This window comes from Enhydra lutris, unplaced genomic scaffold (assembly GCF_002288905.1).
Source record: "Enhydra lutris kenyoni isolate GAN:26980312 unplaced genomic scaffold, ASM228890v2 scaffoldscaffold22, whole genome shotgun sequence".
NCBI lineage: Eukaryota > Metazoa > Chordata > Mammalia > Carnivora > Mustelidae > Enhydra > Enhydra lutris.
In genome coordinates, this window is record NW_019154106.1 from 16898301 (window position 1) to 16915537 (window position 17237).

The 17237-nt window shown below is 37.9% G+C and overlaps 1 protein-coding gene across 3 annotated transcripts in view; it reads left to right on the top strand.

Moving 5' to 3' along the window:
* LOC111149599 (cytoskeleton associated protein 5) overlaps positions 1-17237 on the top strand; it is a 69422-nt gene that overhangs the window by 18814 nt on the left and 33371 nt on the right. For all 3 annotated transcript variants that reach the window (XM_022506739.1, XM_022506740.1, XM_022506741.1), the window contains 15 exons: positions 188-277; positions 400-564; positions 1141-1269; positions 1818-2000; positions 4858-4971; positions 5481-5591; positions 6538-6630; positions 9337-9522; positions 9989-10083; positions 11971-12028; positions 12117-12242; positions 13436-13575; positions 13738-13912; positions 14733-14846; positions 15906-16034. In XM_022506739.1, coding sequence (XP_022362447.1) covers positions 188-277; positions 400-564; positions 1141-1269; positions 1818-2000; positions 4858-4971; positions 5481-5591; positions 6538-6630; positions 9337-9522; positions 9989-10083; positions 11971-12028; positions 12117-12242; positions 13436-13575; positions 13738-13912; positions 14733-14846; positions 15906-16034 — 1908 coding nt within the window. The remainder of the gene's footprint in view (positions 1-187; positions 278-399; positions 565-1140; positions 1270-1817; positions 2001-4857; positions 4972-5480; positions 5592-6537; positions 6631-9336; positions 9523-9988; positions 10084-11970; positions 12029-12116; positions 12243-13435; positions 13576-13737; positions 13913-14732; positions 14847-15905; positions 16035-17237) is intronic.

Consider the following 17237-nt stretch of genomic DNA (forward strand, 5'->3'; position numbering starts at 1 on the left):
CACTGATCTACTTTTGTCTGTGTGGATTTGACATTTCAGGGAATCATTTAAATAGATCCTGTATATGTGATCCTTTATGACTGGCTTCTTTGATTTTGCATATTTTCAAGGTTCATTCATGTGGCATGCCAGTACCTTGTTCTTTTCATTGCCAGCAAAATAATATTCCAGCTGTTCGCTTTTACAGGTTGTGCCAACCATTTTGGAAAAATTCAAAGAGAAGAAGCCTCAAGTGGTACAGGCCCTACAGGAGGCAATTGATGCAGTCTTCCTTACCGTAAGTCCTGAGTGACTCACACGTGTGTGCGCACTGGCATCTAATGTAAATTTTGTCAGTGTAATATTTTGATTATTCTTACAATGGAGAAAAGCTCGCTGACCATGTTTTCTTTTCTAAAGACCACACTGCAGAACATCAGTGAGGATGTTTTAGCAGTCATGGATAATAAAAATCCAACCATCAAGCAGCAGACATCTCTTTTCATTGCAAGAAGCTTCCGCCACTGCACTGCTTCTACGCTGCCAAAGAGCTTGCTAAAGCCCTTTTGTGCTGCTCTACTTAAGGTATAGACTTCTCTTGGGAATTGGGGGAATTTTTTTATACTTAAGGAAGGTTTTTTTTTTCCCATATTAATTATGAACCGAGACTCCTTGACTTTTGGATATCAGTAGATTATGGTCTTTTGAGGATCAGACCCTCTGTAGCTTTGGAAACTGAATCCAGATTCTTGTACTCTGTGTTCCTGTTCTCAAAGAAAAATACAAGTTAGCTTTATGATTCCACTAACTGCTAAACATTTTGTTTCTTATTTGGCCCATACACTGGTGTTCTGCTGGATTTGGCCAAGCACACAGGCATACAGTTTGGAATCTTTGAAGATCATTTGCATATGAGGCATTTTAAATACAGGGTAGGAGGAAAAGGAAATACTTACTTGCTGAATGGATTACCAGAGGTTTCCTTAACCTGAAAAGAATATGTGAAAGAGTAACTGTTAGTTGGCAAAAGGAAAGCTACACTTAGCTTCAGTAAACTGTAAAAAGCAAGTTCTTTTTATTCAGTAATCAGCAGTCTGAATTAAAATCAGTAAGACCTAAAATATCTTGGATTAAGATCATTTTGCTTCTTCCGGACCACAGCACATCAATGATTCTGCTCCTGAAGTCAGAGATGCTGCATTTGAAGCATTGGGTACTGCATTGAAAGTAGTGGGTGAGAAAGCAGTAAATCCATTCCTAGCTGATGTGGACAAACTCAAGCTCGATAAGGTAGGTTAGGGGTAGGATTTTTGTCCAATTTCATTATAATCTATCTCTGTGTATTATGATTTTGTTTCAGTTTTGTCTGTTTCATGAAGACAAAAATGCTGGTCAGCTTAGGAAAGTTATTTCATTTGCTAGTGGTGGTTCAGGCCTAGAGTGTAAAAACATAGCTTCTGAGGATTTAAATTTTATCTGAAGCTACAGTAGAGGTTTGAGTAGAAATAGCTTTCAGATTATTAAAAAAAAAAAAAAAAGGCTAAGTGATCAGTCCACAGAGGAGGTAAAAAGAATGTTTTAAGATAAATTTGGTTCTAATATCTGGAAAATTACCTTTCTAAATATGAATGTTTTCTTTCAGAAATGTAGTTGTATGTTTATTATAATTTTAATTTGTGTAGAAATAAAATGTGAGAAAGTGGATAATTTATTTCTCCTGAAAAGGAAACTTTCTGAATTCTCATATATTTGTGGTTTAGGTGAGTTATTAAGCACTAATGTAGTGATTATATTTCAGTGCTGGGCTTAATGATATTCACCTCAATTTCATTCTCTAGATCAAAGAATGTTCAGAAAAAGTAGAGCTGGTACATGGTAAGAAAGCTGGACTAGCTGCTGATAAGAAGGACTTCAAGCCTGTTGCCGGAAGGACTGCCACTTCAGGGGCTGCAGGAGATAAGGACACAAAAGACATTTCAGCACCCAAACCAGGACCCTTAAAAAAGGCACCTACTACTAAGGTTAATAGATGAGATGGAAAATATAGTTCAAAAGTTAGAATTTAGTAAGGCAGGATCTGAGTCTCAGGTTCATTATCCTTCCGATATGATTTCATTTGAGAAATGAACTCATTACCACATTAAAAATATAGCAAAACATCCATCAACCAAGAGTATTCCAACAATACATTTGGTTAAGTAAACTTTTAATAGAACTAAAAATGGTAATGAATGTACAGGAGCCCATTTTGAGGGATCATAAAGTATCATTAAATGAAGAAAATGTGGCAAGGCACTTAACATTAATAGTATCACCTTGGTCGTTTTGCTAATAAGGCTGCTAAATCACATCACCAAGTCTACATACCAGTCAAGGTCATGTACCTTTGTACAAGCATAGAAGAGGGAAATGCCTAAAGGTGAATATGGCATTTTTTAAAAGAACATTTGTCCTGTGGACTCTGAAGCATGAAATTATCTACTGTAGATGCAGAAAGCTTATTCCTTTCCTCACTCTGAACCCTAACATGAAGTTAGGGGAGAGAACTGGTGTTTAATAAAGCATTACTTTGGAAAGTGTTTTACCTAAGTAATCTCATTTAATCATCAAACAATCCATGAAATTGGTGTTTTGTGATTCCCATTTTTCCAGAAAGGGAAAGTGAGACTTGGCAAGGTTAAGTATTCTGCACATGCTCTTACAGCTTACTGTGGTATTTTTTTGTTCACTTGTTTGTTTATTCTGTCACCCCACATCATCCCGTAAACTTTAAAGGATCAAGATCTTATCACTGCTCAGTTGCATATGCACAGAGGAGTTTCTGGCAGAAGCAGGAACTGGGCACACATTTGGTGAATGGCTAGGGTTGCAGAACTGGGATTTGGACCCAAGTGTCTCTAACTACAGTCTGTGTACTTTGATTCATATTTTGCTGTTTCTTCAGCATTCTCATGTGGGGTTAACAGCGGTTCCCTTCTGTCTCACCAGCTGTTGCCTCTCTGGACAATGACCTGGGCATAGGACCTTAAGGCCTTTTCTTATCTTGCTGAACCCTGCCATGCTGGCTAGCTTTCTCTTATACACACAAAAAAGATCCTTAAAAAAAAAAAAAAAAAAAAAAGTTGGGGAGCAACCTGCTTCATTCTTCCTTTGAAAAGACTTATTACCAGTATGTCCTATTAAGCCAATAAACATATATGTCTGTAAAAAAGAAAGAAAAATAGGAGATTTATTAATTGAGGTACTCTATACAGAGAGTGCTGTTTATTACAGGAAAGGATCCAGAAGAGGTGTTCTGGTTAGTCAAAGAGTTTAGAATTTTCTGTTTTTAGGATCAGAAAACAATGAAATCTCTATCAGATTGTTATTATGAACCAGCCAAATCATACTGCTGATAGGAACTGGCAAGTATTGGAGGTTTCATTTGATTAAAAAACCAGGTTTTTTGTTTTGGCTAACTACACCTTAAATGCTCAGATTATGTTCAAGATAACATTGGTTTCAGAGGAGGTCTGGATGTTGAGGACTAATTTGACCCTCTGCATTTTATCTTTTATTCTTTCTTTCTGTCTTTCTTTCTTTCTTTCTTTCTTTCTTTCTTTCTTTCTTTCTTTCTTGTTTGGGGCATAGTTTAACAAATATCCAAAACAGACAGGAGGAATGATTTGAATAGTGATGTGTGTTACTGTATTAACATTACTGCCATTGGCTTGTGTGCCTTGTGATAAACTGTGATTTTCTTGTAACCTTTCAAAACTGGATATTTAAATCAAGATATTTAAATAGAGTATTAGCAGATAGAAGCCAGTAGGTATAATAAAAAGTATGACCAACTGAAGTTTATTCCAAGATTGCAAGGATGGTTCAATATTAATATTCAAAAACTTAACTAAATTTAAGATTTAGTTAAGAGATAAAAAGAAATCTAATTTCAGACACTGAAAAAGAATATAATAGATTTCAGCATATCTTCATGATAAAAATTCTTAACACATAGAAATGGTTGGATACTTTGACATGACTAAATACATACAGAGAGATATATAGACAACAGTAGACCTGGCAAACCACAAGTCAATATCATGCTTCATAGTGATGAAAAACTAGTACTCCTATTAAAGTGGGAAGTAAAACAAAAAATGCCTGCTGGTTCCATTATTGTTTAATAACGTTCTACAATTAGAAAATAAAGTAAAACCTGTACAATTCTACAATTAGATAATAAAATAAAACCTAATATGAGGTAGGAAAAGGCAGAGTTACCACTTTGTAGATCATATGGTCATATACTCGGAAAATAAAAGTAGGCCAGCTGAAGAACTGTTACAACAATAAAAAGATTCATTTCTGTGGCCATCTTCAACATAACTAGACCACTTGCCATTGCCATAACAACCACTCTATTCCTTCAAAATTAGGTAGTTCTACATTGAGTTAGTGATATATTTTCCTGTTATTGGGGTATCTTGTAGTGAAGTATTGGGTAGCTGCTGGAAGTTAGAAGCTGTCCTTTACGAGTGAAGGAAAGATTTAGAGGTATTTAAAGGCATCAAATGTTAATTCTCAAATTAATCTGTAAATGTAGTATAATTCCAGTCCATTTTCATTTCATTTATCTCTAGCTCATTCTGAATTAGAGGGTCTTCTTACTAATGAGGTCTGCAGATTTCCCCATGAATGGCCTTTAAGAGGTCTGTCTGCCCTTGAAATTGCTAAGTTCCCTGGGTACCAAAAATACCCTGTATTTGTTTGGTTGAGTGGTCCCTCATTTTAAATCAAATTTTCAGGGAATCTCTGGCCCAAAAAAGTTGAAAAAGTGCTGTTCTAAAATCCTAAGTGGTTTAGTTTTTTGTGTTTTTTTTTTTTAATTGCTTTTAGACTGGTGGGCCACCTAAGAAGGGGAAACCAGCTGCACCAGGAGGTGCAGGGAGCACTGGAACCAAGAACAAGAAAGGATTGGAGACCAAAGAAATAGTGGAACCTGATCTCTCGGTCAGTATTCTGCAAAGTGCCTCAAACTTCTAAAGGCACGGAAGGTCAATTCCTATAAGATTTGAGTTCTTTGTGGAGTTCTACAACATGGTTTATTGAAACTGTGCCTTCATGTACTTACCCTTTATGGTAGTACGATAGAAGCCTCAGATACTATAGCAAACCTGTGGAGTGTTCATGTAGTTTGGCCTGGGGTATTTTTACAATCCTCCTTATCTGTTTCCTTAAGCAATTCTTTTTTTAAATTATTTTTTAAAGATTTATTTATTTATTCATTAGAAAGAGAAAGCAAGAGGGAGCATGTTGCCGGGGGCAGAGGGAGGGGCAGAAGGAGGGAGAATCTTAAACAGACTCTGCTGAGTGTGAGCCTGACACTGGACTCAATCTCATGACCCTGAGAGCATGGACTGAGTTGATAAAACTAAGAGTTGGACATTTTGACCGACTGTGCCACCCAGGTGCCCCCCTCCTTAAGCAGTTCTTAATTGTAATGTTTTTGTATCTTACAGATAGAAGTATGTGAAGAAAAAGCTTCAGCTGTCCTTCCCGCTACCTGTATACAGCTTCTGGATAGCAGTAACTGGAAGGAAAGGCTGGCCTGTATGGAAGAGTTCCAAAAGGTAGATGCATGGGATTGAGTTGAATGTGAAATGTCATTACATAGAAGCAATGAGATTGACAAAAGTGCTTGTCCTGCTTGCGCTGTTTTATATCCAGTGAACATGTTTCAGGGTCTTAACTAAAGATAAGTGGAGGGGGGGTTGTTTTTTTTAGCTCTGTAGTGTTTATCTTTCAATATCTGCTTTCTCTGGCTTCTATAAGCTCATAACTTAATACTTAAGAAAAGTAGACTTAGTCTGAATTATAAGATTTAGATGCATTTTAATATCACGGTATTTATTCATTAAACTCAGTAGGCAAACAGTTCCACTCAAACCACCCCTCATCCATTTCTACGTTTCCCTCTTCGTTGTCAAGATTCTTGGAAGAATAGACATTATTACTTGGTATGAGAAGCTCCTTTCAAAAATCTGTGCATGGTAGTTCCTTTTGACATTTACTCTGATTCTAATGAGAAGAGTTTGTAGAAACCACAAGAGCACCGGGACTTAAAGCAGGAGACCTGGCTTCCAGTCCTGCACGTGCCACACATAACAGGTTTAGACCCGAGTTTGTGTATCTTTGAAATTTAATACTTAAGTACTTCTAACCTATCCTACTTTGCTATATGTTTTTAGGAAAATCAGATAACTCAAAATATGTATAAGCAGTTTCTGCCACACACTAGGCAAATGCAAAGTGTTACGGTTATATTCCTTGGAACATATTCTTGTTGAAATTCTGAAATGCGGGGTGGGTGGGTGGAAGAAAGAGTTTCAATGGTATTAACATAAAACAACTGTTTATCAAATATCCAACTTAAGAAACAAAGCTGTCTAAGCTCCCTCTGTAACATTCTTTGTTTCCATTCCTCCCTCTTTCAAGTCACCTACTTGACTTTTTCATGTACCGCTTCCCTGGCTAATCATTAACCCCTTAACTCTCAGTCTATTGTTTTACTTTAAGGCTGTTGAACTAATGGATCGAACTGAAATGCCATGCCAGGCATTAGTGAGGATGCTGGCCAAGAAACCTGGATGGAAAGAAACCAATTTTCAGGTAATTTTTTTTTTAATTAACATACAATGTATTCTTTGCTTCAAGGGTACAAGTCTGTGAATCATCAGTCTTACACAATTCACAGCAATCACCATAGCACATATCCTCCCCAATGTCTATAACCCTGCCACCCTATCCCTCCCCTCCCACCCCCCAGCAACCCTCAGTTTGTTTCATGAGATAAGAGATCTTATGGTTTGTCTCCCTCCCGATCGCATCTTGTTTCATTTTCAGGTAATTTTTAATTGGGAATTTAAGTATCTTTCATTGAAGTAATTTCCATCATATCATCCTATGGAGTGAGAGAGGTATAGTTTTAGTAATGATTTTTAGCCTTTTAAAAAAAATCAACCAATGTGTCATCTAACTTGAAATGTAAACAATGGAGTGTGTGCATTTTGATTAAACACAAAACTAGATCTGTGTAATTGGGAGTTTATGCATATGGAAGTTTTTTGTTTTTTTTTTTTTAAAGATTTTATTTATTTACTTGACAGACAGAGATCACAAGTAGGCAGAGAGGCAGGCAGAGAGAGAGGAAGGGAAGTAGGCTCCCTGCTGAGCAGAGAGCCCTATGCCGGACTCGATCCCAGGACCCTGGGATCATGACCTGAGCTGAAGGCAGAGGCTTTAACCCACTGAGCCACCCAGGCGCCCTGGAAGTATTATTTATATGTTGTTTGTGTAATTTAGATATATGCATTTTTCTCCTGGTTAGTTAGGCCTAGAAGCCCCCATATGTAAGAGAGGAATAAGCAGGGAGACAAGTTTCTTATTTGTCTGGATAAGAGATAAATGATCTTTAAATTGCCAGTGAAAAATTACCACATAGTTTAGCATAGTAACTGATAATAGAGATGAAATTTAACAGTGCTTTTATTAGTCTAAAGAGTAGGTGTAAAGGGAGGTATAAGAAAGTGATACAGGAAGGAAAAGGAAAAAAGTTTCCCTTTCCTCTAGATATTCGTACACCTTATGGAAACAAAAGTTTGAAATATGTCAGGTTTATTTTTGGCATCCCACTGATCTCTTTCTTGCTACTCTTCTGCCACCTCTTGTTCTCTTTTTAGGATCCTTGGCTTCCTCGCACACTGTGTTCCCTTAGCACTGTTCCAGCCCCTCAAACATTCCATCCAGCCCCACAAAGCCTCCTCTGCCAAGAGGTTCTTGCATTGCCCTCCTCCCTTACATGCTTTTAAAAGCCCTCTTCGTGTAGTTTCTTAGGTGAAAAAGCATACCTGATTAGAGCTAATACCCTCCTATGTGTTAGATCAATAACAAAGGATAATTTTATATATGTATTTTTCTTTATGACAACTTTAAACTCACCATTTTGAAGTGTAAAGTGTAGCAGTTCTTAGTGTATTAACAGAGTTCTGCAGCTCCTACCACTCTATAATTTTAGAATGTTTTCATCTGGAAAGAACCCATACCCATCATCAGTCACTCTCTTTCTCCCCAAATTTCTTCCTGCCCCAGTCCCTGGACAACTATTACTCTGTTCTATCTCTGTGGATTACTTCTCCTGGCATTTCATGTAATGAAGTGTCTTTTACTTAATATTTCAGTGTTCACCTCTATGGTAGCATGCATCAGTTCTGCATTCTTTTCTATCGCTAAATAATACTCCCATGTATGGATATAGAACATTTTATTTACCCATTTATAAGTTGAAGGGAATTGGTGTTGTTTCCACTTTGTGGCTATCTCTGAACAATCATGTACAAGTTTTTGTGTGAGCACATTTTTTTCTGTAAAGATTTATTTATTTACTTTAGAGAGGGAGAGCCTGTGCAAGAGGGAGGGAGGGGAAGAGGAAAAGAGAATCCCAAGCAGACTCCCCACTGAGCATGAAGCCCAGCACAGGGCTTGATTTCATGACCCTGAGATCATGACCTGAGCCAAAATCAAGAGTGGCACGCTCAACCGGCTGCGCCGCCCAGGGGCCCCTGTGTGATCATATTTTTAATTCTCTTGGGTATGTACCTAGAAGTAAAATTGCTGGGTCATACGATAACTATGTTTAACTTTTCGAAAAACTGCCAAACTGTTTTCCAACGTGGCTTTACCATCTTACGTTCATTCTAGTAGTACAAGAGAATTCTAATTTCTGTACATCCTCACCAGCTCCTGTTATTTAAATGTTCAAATGGCACAGAGAGAAATATTGAGGGCCAGAGGGGTCCCAAGAGCCATACATCTGCCGCCACCACATTAACACCTTTAAATGGTTTTCATATCTTCTTCATTCTTCCACTTAGAAATCTACAAGTTCTTTAAATCTCTCAAGTACTGTTGTGTGTATGTGTCCATGAGGGTTATAGTTTTTTATGGGCAATGCTAGTGGGAACTCTGAGTGATACAGTTAGTTTGGTCATTTATTATGCATTTCAGGATGTGTATTCAGTACTATATAACAGGATAAAAATTATTTTGCTTCTTTTTTTTAATGTGTCATTTTTAAGGGCATCTGTATGGCTTAGTAGAGCATGAGGCTCTTGATCTCGGGGTTTTGAGTTTGAGCCCATGTTGGATGTAGAGATTGCTTTAAAAATAAATAAATAAATAAATAAATAAATAAGGTGGTCATTTTTAGTTTGGTCATGTTCTCAGTTGTCCCCGTGTTACACCTTCAGGCTGCTATAAAAATAAGTAAATCAATGTTTTTGGCTTACTCATAACTTTACGATGCTTATCCTTGTTCAGGTGATGCAGATGAAGCTTCACATAGTTGCTTTGATTGCCCAGAAGGGGAATTTTTCCAAAACTTCAGCTCAGATTGTTTTGGATGGCCTTGTGGACAAGATTGGAGATGTGAAATGTGGGAACAATGCAAAAGAAGCTATGACAGCAATAGCCGAAGCTTGCATGTTGCCGTGGACAGCCGAACAGGTTAGTGACAGAGCTCTCTCCACAGCTTTTCCCACATTTTAATTTAAAGTTACTAATTAAACTGTAGGTCTTTTCTTCCCAAGTCAAACCATTTTTATAACCTGCATTTTTATCTTTACCTCTAATAATATACTGTTGCCTGATAATTAGAATTTATCTTGGCCAAGAGTGTTCTATTAAAAGATGAGAGTGATTTTCTCTTAAGACATTATAATTCAGAGTGATAACTAATGAAAAGTTGTAAAGTCCAGAGTGCTTTTAATACTACTGTCACTTACCTCATTTTCTTGTGTAAGTTGAATATTTCATTCCTAATGCATTCTTGCAGTTCTGTCAGGGTTGGAAAAACCATGCTTCATCCACTTCTACCTGTATGGCATACCATATTTCTTTGAGAAATATAAGAAAAAAAACACATGCTTATTTTTGTTTTTTTTGTTGTTTTTTTTTTTCCTCTTTGCTTCAGGTTATGTCAATGGCTTTCTCACAGAAGAATCCCAAGAATCAATCAGAAACTCTGAATTGGCTATCAAATGCAATCAAAGAATTTGGTTTTTCTGGGTAAGTCAGAAAGAAATCATTAATATTGATTATTAAATATTTAAATATTTTTTAAATAATTAAATATTGTGCCTATCTCTAACTGCTGTTTCTGTTTGTTGTAGCCATCTCTGCTATTTCTGAGACACCAGAGCTGGGTCATCTAATTTATATAAAACAAAACTACCTTTTTTTCTCAAAAGTCTATATTGGCTCATACTCCTTCATTTTCATGACCACTAACATTAGAGCGCTCTAAGTAATTTTTTTTGCCTTAAGTGTTAATAATTGTCCCTCAGAAAAGCTACTTCCAAGGATTTCTAGTTAAATACATTTGGAAATTACTGCATATAATCACATTTGTTTAGAGAGCTCTCGTGCTGAATTAACGTCTCTCATGGTCATTCAACAGAGAAGCTTGCCTAATTTTTTTTATTAACCCACTGTTTCCCAAACTTGTTTGCATATTGAACACATTTATTTATTTATTTAACAAAATTTTACGGAGCTTACTTTATGCCAGGCACTTTTTTTTAAGATTTTATTTATTTTCAGGCATTCTGGTTCTAAGAGAAAATACTGTAACTGCTATACAGTTGCCTTTCTCTGTGCCATGCTGTTTTTTATGCTATACTTCTCAATGTCTTACAAAATAGGTTTCTAGGGGTGCCTGGGTGACTCAGTCAGTTAAGCATCTGACTTCAGTTCAGGTCATGATCCTGGGGTCCTGGGATTGAGTCCTGCATCGGGCTCCTCACTCATCTGAGCGTGTACTTGTCCCTTTGCCCCTCACCCTGCTTGTACTTTCTCTCCTTCCCTCTTTCTCTCCAATAAATAAAATCTTTAAACACACCCCCCCCACCAAAAAAACCAAAATAGTTTTCTACATTCTACCAAACAAGGAAATACTACTCAGAAGTTATCATTCAAGTGACATTCAACCAAATACACAATTACTTGGGGGCACCTGGGTGGTTCAGTCAGTTCAGCATCCAACTCTTGGTCTCAGGTCATGATCTCAAGGTTGTGAGATCAAACCCTGTGTTGGGCTCCGTGCCCAGTGGGAAGTCTGCTTGAGATTCTCTCTCACTCTCTCCCTCTGCCCCTCCCCCACTCATGCACATGCTTTCTCTCTCTCTGAAATAAAATAAATAAAATCTTAAGAATAAACAAAAATAGCAAGGAGTGATTGTTCTTCAGTAGGTAGTAGAGGGGAATAAGTTGGGGGGAGTGGGAGGAGATAAGATGGGAGAAAGAACTGGGCCGGGTCACATTGGGCCTCAGCGTTTTGGGTAAGTTGGAAACCATTAGATGGTTTTAAGGAGAGAGTAATAGTATCATTTGGACTGTAGTCAGAATAAATAGTGAGGATCAAAAAGACTGATTAGTAAGCTATTAGAATAATCCTATCAAGAAAATTCAGTGGCTTGGACATAGTTTGTGGAGACGGAAGTATTAGGACTCAGAATGTATTTGAAAGATCTGAACAGGATACTGAGTATAGGAGAAAGAGGAGTCAAGGATGGCCTGAGCAAGTGGAAGAATAACGTGACTCTTGACTGAGGCAGGGAAGACTGTGAAAAGAACAACATTTGGGTTTGGGATGTGGACAGTCAAGGGTTTTGGTCTTGACAGATATGGGACATCTGTACATTCAAATGGAAGTGTTACAAAGGCTGTATGGATAAGTGAATCTAGAATTCAGAAGAGAGGTCGCCACTGGGACTTAGGAGTAATGAGCATATAGACAGTGTTTAATGTTCCCTGTAGGTGAGTGGAGAGAGAGAACAGGTGAGACTGGGGGACATAGCCAAAGGGAGCCAGTCCTAGAGTCTGGCTTTATAAAACTCTTGAGTATTTTGAGGGTTTCATTTATTTGTTTTTAATTCTAAATGTTACTTTTTTTAGGTTGAATGTGAAAGCTTTCATTAGCAATGTGAAGACAGCTCTTGCTGCAACAAACCCAGTGAGTACATACCGCATATGTAGGAACATTGCAGCCATCTTTGTGGTTCTGTTCTCATGTGCAAAGTTCTTTTTGTTCTGTCTGCCAGGCTGTGAGGACTTCGGCCATCACCCTGCTTGGTGTGATGTATCTGTATGTTGGTCCCTCTTTACGAATGTTCTTTGAGGATGAGAAGCCTGCCCTTCTATCCCAGATAGATGCAGAATTTGAGAAGGTAAAGATTCCAAACATGATACAATCCATTGGTAGACTTGAGAATGCTCATATTAGTTAAGTTTAAGCTTTTAACCCTTAAAAATGAAGAATACATATGTATTTGCTTTTATATGTATAAAGTATCCCTGAGAAGAATTCTTAAGAAATTAATGGCTTTGTCTATGAGGAGGACAGCTGATAGGAGGGAAGATTTTCCTCTTTTTGTCTCTTGTACCTTTGAAATATCAAACATTTTGAATGTATAGGCTGTTCAGAAAGTATATCAACATTTAAACATTTTAAATTGTTTTTTTGGTTGTTTATTTACTTATTTATTTATTTTAAAGATTTTATTTATTTATTTCACAGACAGATATCACAAGCAGGCAGAGAGGCAGGCAGAGAGAGAGCCGGGAGCAGGCTCCCTGCCGAGCAGAGAGCCCGATGCGGGGCTTGATCCCAGAACCCTGGGATCATGACCTGAGCCGAAGGCAGAAGCTTTAACCCATTGAGCCACCCAGGCGCCCCTAAATTGTTTTAAATAAAAAAAGAAACTTGGCCTTCCTTGAATAAACTTTCTAATCAGAATTGCTAGGTTTGGGCAGACTTGCTCTGTATTTCTTGGGCATCCAAGTCAAAAGACAGCTTCATGATTGAAAGGTCAGATTCTAGTAGATTTGTATAAAAATGCCTTTTGCCATATACTCTCAAATTTGGGATCTAAGTAGAAATTAAAATATGTACTGTTTAGGGGCCCTTGGGTGGGTCAGTCAGTTAAGCGTCTGACTCGATTTTGGTTCAAGTCATGATCTTAGGGTTATGAGATCAAGCTCTGTGTTAGGTTCTTTGCTGGGTGTGGAGCCTGATTAAGATTCTCTCTATCCCTCTGCTACGTATCCCCTTTCTTTAAAAAAAAAAAAAAATGTATTATATATATACATATAAATTTTGGGGGGGTGAATATTAAGTAGTATAAAAGTATAGGAACTTTAAGTAGTATTGTGAATATTAAGTAGTATAAAAGTATAATGAATTGTGAATATTAAGTAGTATAAAAGTGAATTTTAAGTAGTATTATGAATATTAAGTAGTATGAAAGTATAGGAATTGTGAATATTAAGTAGTAGGAAAGTTTGACATAGGCCTATTCTCTAATTTGTTTGCTCTCTTACCATTCAAGTTCATTAGCCTCACTGATTTGTTTGTGTGTAGATGCAAGGACAGAGCCCACCTGCTCCAACCAGGGGGATTTCCAAACACAGCATAAGTGGTACAGATGAAGGAGAAGATGGAGATGAACCAGATGAGGTGGGCACTGATGTTGTGGATCTTTTGCCAAGGACAGAAATCAGGTAGGTTTGTTGCAAGTGGTTTATTGGATTTTTGTTTGTTTGTTTGTTTGTTTTGTTAGTGAATTCTTAATGGTACCTTCTCTTCCTCAGTCAGGAGTACTTCTGTGACATCATTATTTCTTTAGGAGTCTGGAATTAAGATTCTCTCTTTTGCTTTCTCAGTGATAAAATCACTTCAGAGTTGGTGTCTAAGATTGGTGACAAGAACTGGAAGATCAGGAAAGAAGGCTTAGATGAAGTGGCAGCTATTATCAATGAAGCCAAATTTATCCAGCCGAATATAGGTGAACTGCCAACTGCCTTGAAAGGCCGACTCAATGATTCAAATAAAATCTTGGTACGTAGAACATATGCCTGTTCTTTTGCTCTCCCTCCCCTCTTCCCTGCAGGACATTCCTTTTTAATAATCTTCACCTACAAACAAAAATGAATGGTCACTTTGTTTGCTTTAAACTGGAAATCCTTTAATTTCTTAAGTGTGGGGGCGCCTGGGTGGCTCAGCGGGTTAAGGCCTCTGCCTTCAGCTAGTGTCATGGTCCCAGGGTTCTGGGATCGAGCCCCGTGTCGGGCTCTCTGCTCATCTGGGAGCCTGCTTCCTCCTCTCTCTCTGCCTGCTTCTCTGCCTACTTGTGATCTCTGTCTGTCAAATAAATAAATAAAAATCTTTTTAAAAAAAAAAAATAATAATAATTTATTAAGTGTGCCTCAAGATCAGTTGGTAGATGGAGGTTTATTTATCAGATTTTCTCAGATGAATTATCAGATTATCAGATGAATCTCAGATTTGCTTTTTATAGAACTCTAATATTAAATATCCTTATATAAAACAGTTATATACATTACCATGCTCAATTTCTAATTTTTAAATATGGGTTTTTATGTCAGGATTTTCTTAAACTAGGCTTTACCTTACTTTATTATAAAGCACTATCCTTTCTGGTCTAAAATTCTAATACTCCAGTGTTGTGAACTAATGATAAAAGGAACAGCCACTATCTGTAAATTATTCATAAGCTAATTACAATAGCATCGTAACAAACTGACTACCCTGTCTTTCAAGTAGGCCTTAAACTTCCTAGTACATTGACTGCGTAGCAGCCAACTTGGAAAATAGCTTGCTCCTGGTTTCATCAAGTATTGGCTCTTTTCCCACTCAGGTGCAGCAGACATTGAATATCCTCCAGCAGCTGGCAGTAGCCATGGGCCCAAACATCAAGCAGCATGTGAAGAATTTAGGTATCCCTGTCATCACAGTGCTTGGAGACAGCAAGGTAAACCTGACTCCTGACCACAACTCCCTTCTGGAATAGGCCAGCCACATTCTTGGGCTAAGAACAGTTCTTACATGTGTGTGTAAGAGTACACATAAACAGCCTATAAACTTTGTAGGGAAGAGAACATTAGCAGGAAAATAATAAACATCTTTACCTCCCAGGCAGTATGAGGGTGAACAGTTATGTCACTAGCCTTGTGACCCTTAGATAAGTTATTTCTCTTCTTTGAGGTTCAGTTTCTTTATTTGTGAAATTTCATTCTTACAGAACTAAATAAGAATCTGTACATAGGGTACCTGCTACTATCTCATATAGTATGTGCTCAAAAATGTTCACTGTTATGATTATGTCATCGTTGTTCTATGTACTGTTATGAAGAGTGAATATGTTTATGAATTTGGGGGTCATGTATGTATTTTCTTCCTTGTTCTCCTGAACTTCTGGAGCAGGATCTTCTAGTACTTTAGTTTCACAGTCCAAGAATCAGTCTCAAAGTTGCAAGCCTCTTATATATAGCCCAAGAGTGAATATTTGAATGTGTCTTTATTTTTGAGCAATTCATTTAGTGTGAGGAATTGGGGTATTTTAATATTTTTCATGTTAACAAGACCTCATTCTATGAATGCAAATTAATACGAAAACATAAGTGTTCAGGCAAATTGTTAGTAATTTAGGTCTAACTTTTAGTTAGGAGTTCTCCACCCTGTAGAGTTACATTCTCTATAGATAACCACGGACATAACAGCCTCCAGAGTTTCAGAAAATAAAACCTCCAAGTTTATTCCCCTTACTTGATACTTTATGCCCAGGTCACTATTTTTGCCTAATTTAACCAAGTAGAGGATCTTACAATTGGAGTTTTATGTTTCTCCTTTACTTTGGATTTTTAATACAATCATAGAACTAGATTCTGTGTCAGAGAAGTTGATTCTAAGTATGTTCATGTGGACCTTAAAGAAACCTCTGTTGTTCATGTTCCCAAAGTAAGAAACTTTTTCACTCCCTACCTCCAAACCATAAGTGATGCTATCTTTACTAATTCTTTCTTCCATTTAGAACAATGTTCGGGCAGCTGCCTTAGCAACTGTGAATGCTTGGGCAGAACAGACAGGCATGAAGGAGTGGCTGGAGGGAGAAGATCTTTCGGAAGAGCTCAAAAAGGAAAATCCTTTCTTGAGGCAAGAGGTAAGTACTACAAATATGTGCTTTACTCATGACTTTGACCTTCTTAGAGGTGTGGACCTACCTAATAAATATGCTTATATGGACAGAATGAGTTTCATTATGAAACAGTTAATAAAATGAAACCAAATTCCTGAAGATTTATACCATGTACATCTTTTTCTCCCCCCCTTCCATATACTTTTTTAACAATAAAATTTTTTTTTAAAGATTTCTTTATTTGAGAGAGGGAGAACACATGCACATATGAGTGAGGGGAGGAGCAGAGGGTGAGGGAGAGACTCCTCAAGCAGACTTCCGCTGAGCGAGGAACCAGAGGTGGGGCTTGACCCCAGGAGCCTGAGATCATGACGTGAGCAGAAATCAAGAGTCAGTTGTTCAACTAAGTAAGCCACCCAAATGCCCATTAACAGTAAAAATTTTTTTAAAGGACTAGCCTTTCTGTGAAATCTTGTTTCTTGAACTCTGAAATGGTAAACTAAAAGGTTTTAAGCAGATCATAAAAACAGAATTCAGCATTCAAAAATCCATCAGTATAATTCATCATACCAGCAGACTAAAGAAAAAAAATCATATAATTGTGTCAGTTGACACAAAAAAGGATTTGAGAAAATCCAACGTCTGTTCATGACAAAAACTCTGAGCAAGTTAGAAATAGAAGAGAATTACTTCAGCTTACTAAAGACCGCCGGGGCGCCTGAGCAGCTCTGTGGGTTAAGCCTCTGCCTTTGGCTCAGGTCATGATCTCAGGGTCCTGGGATCGAGCCCATCAGTCTCTCTGCTCAGTGGGGAGCCTGCTTCCCCACCTCCCTTCTGCCTGCCTCTCTGCCTACTTGTGATCTCTGTCTCTGTCAAATAAATAAATAATATCTTAAAAAAAAAAAAATGGGGCGCCTGGGTGGCTCAGTGGGTTAAGCCTCTGCCTTCGGCTTGGGTCATGATCTCGGGGTCCTGGGATCGAGCCCCGCATCGGGCTTTCTGTTCGGCGGGAAGCCTGCTTCCTCCTCTCTCTCTGCCTGCCTCTCTGCCTACTTGTGATCTCTCTCTGTGTTAAATAAATAAATAAAATCTTTAAAAAAAAAAAAAAAACCCCACCTACAGGGCACCTGGGTGGCTTAGTTGTTAAGCATCTGCCTTCAGCTCAGGTCATGATCCCAGAGTCCTGGGATCAAGCCCCACATCAGGCTCCCTGCCAAGCAGGGAGCC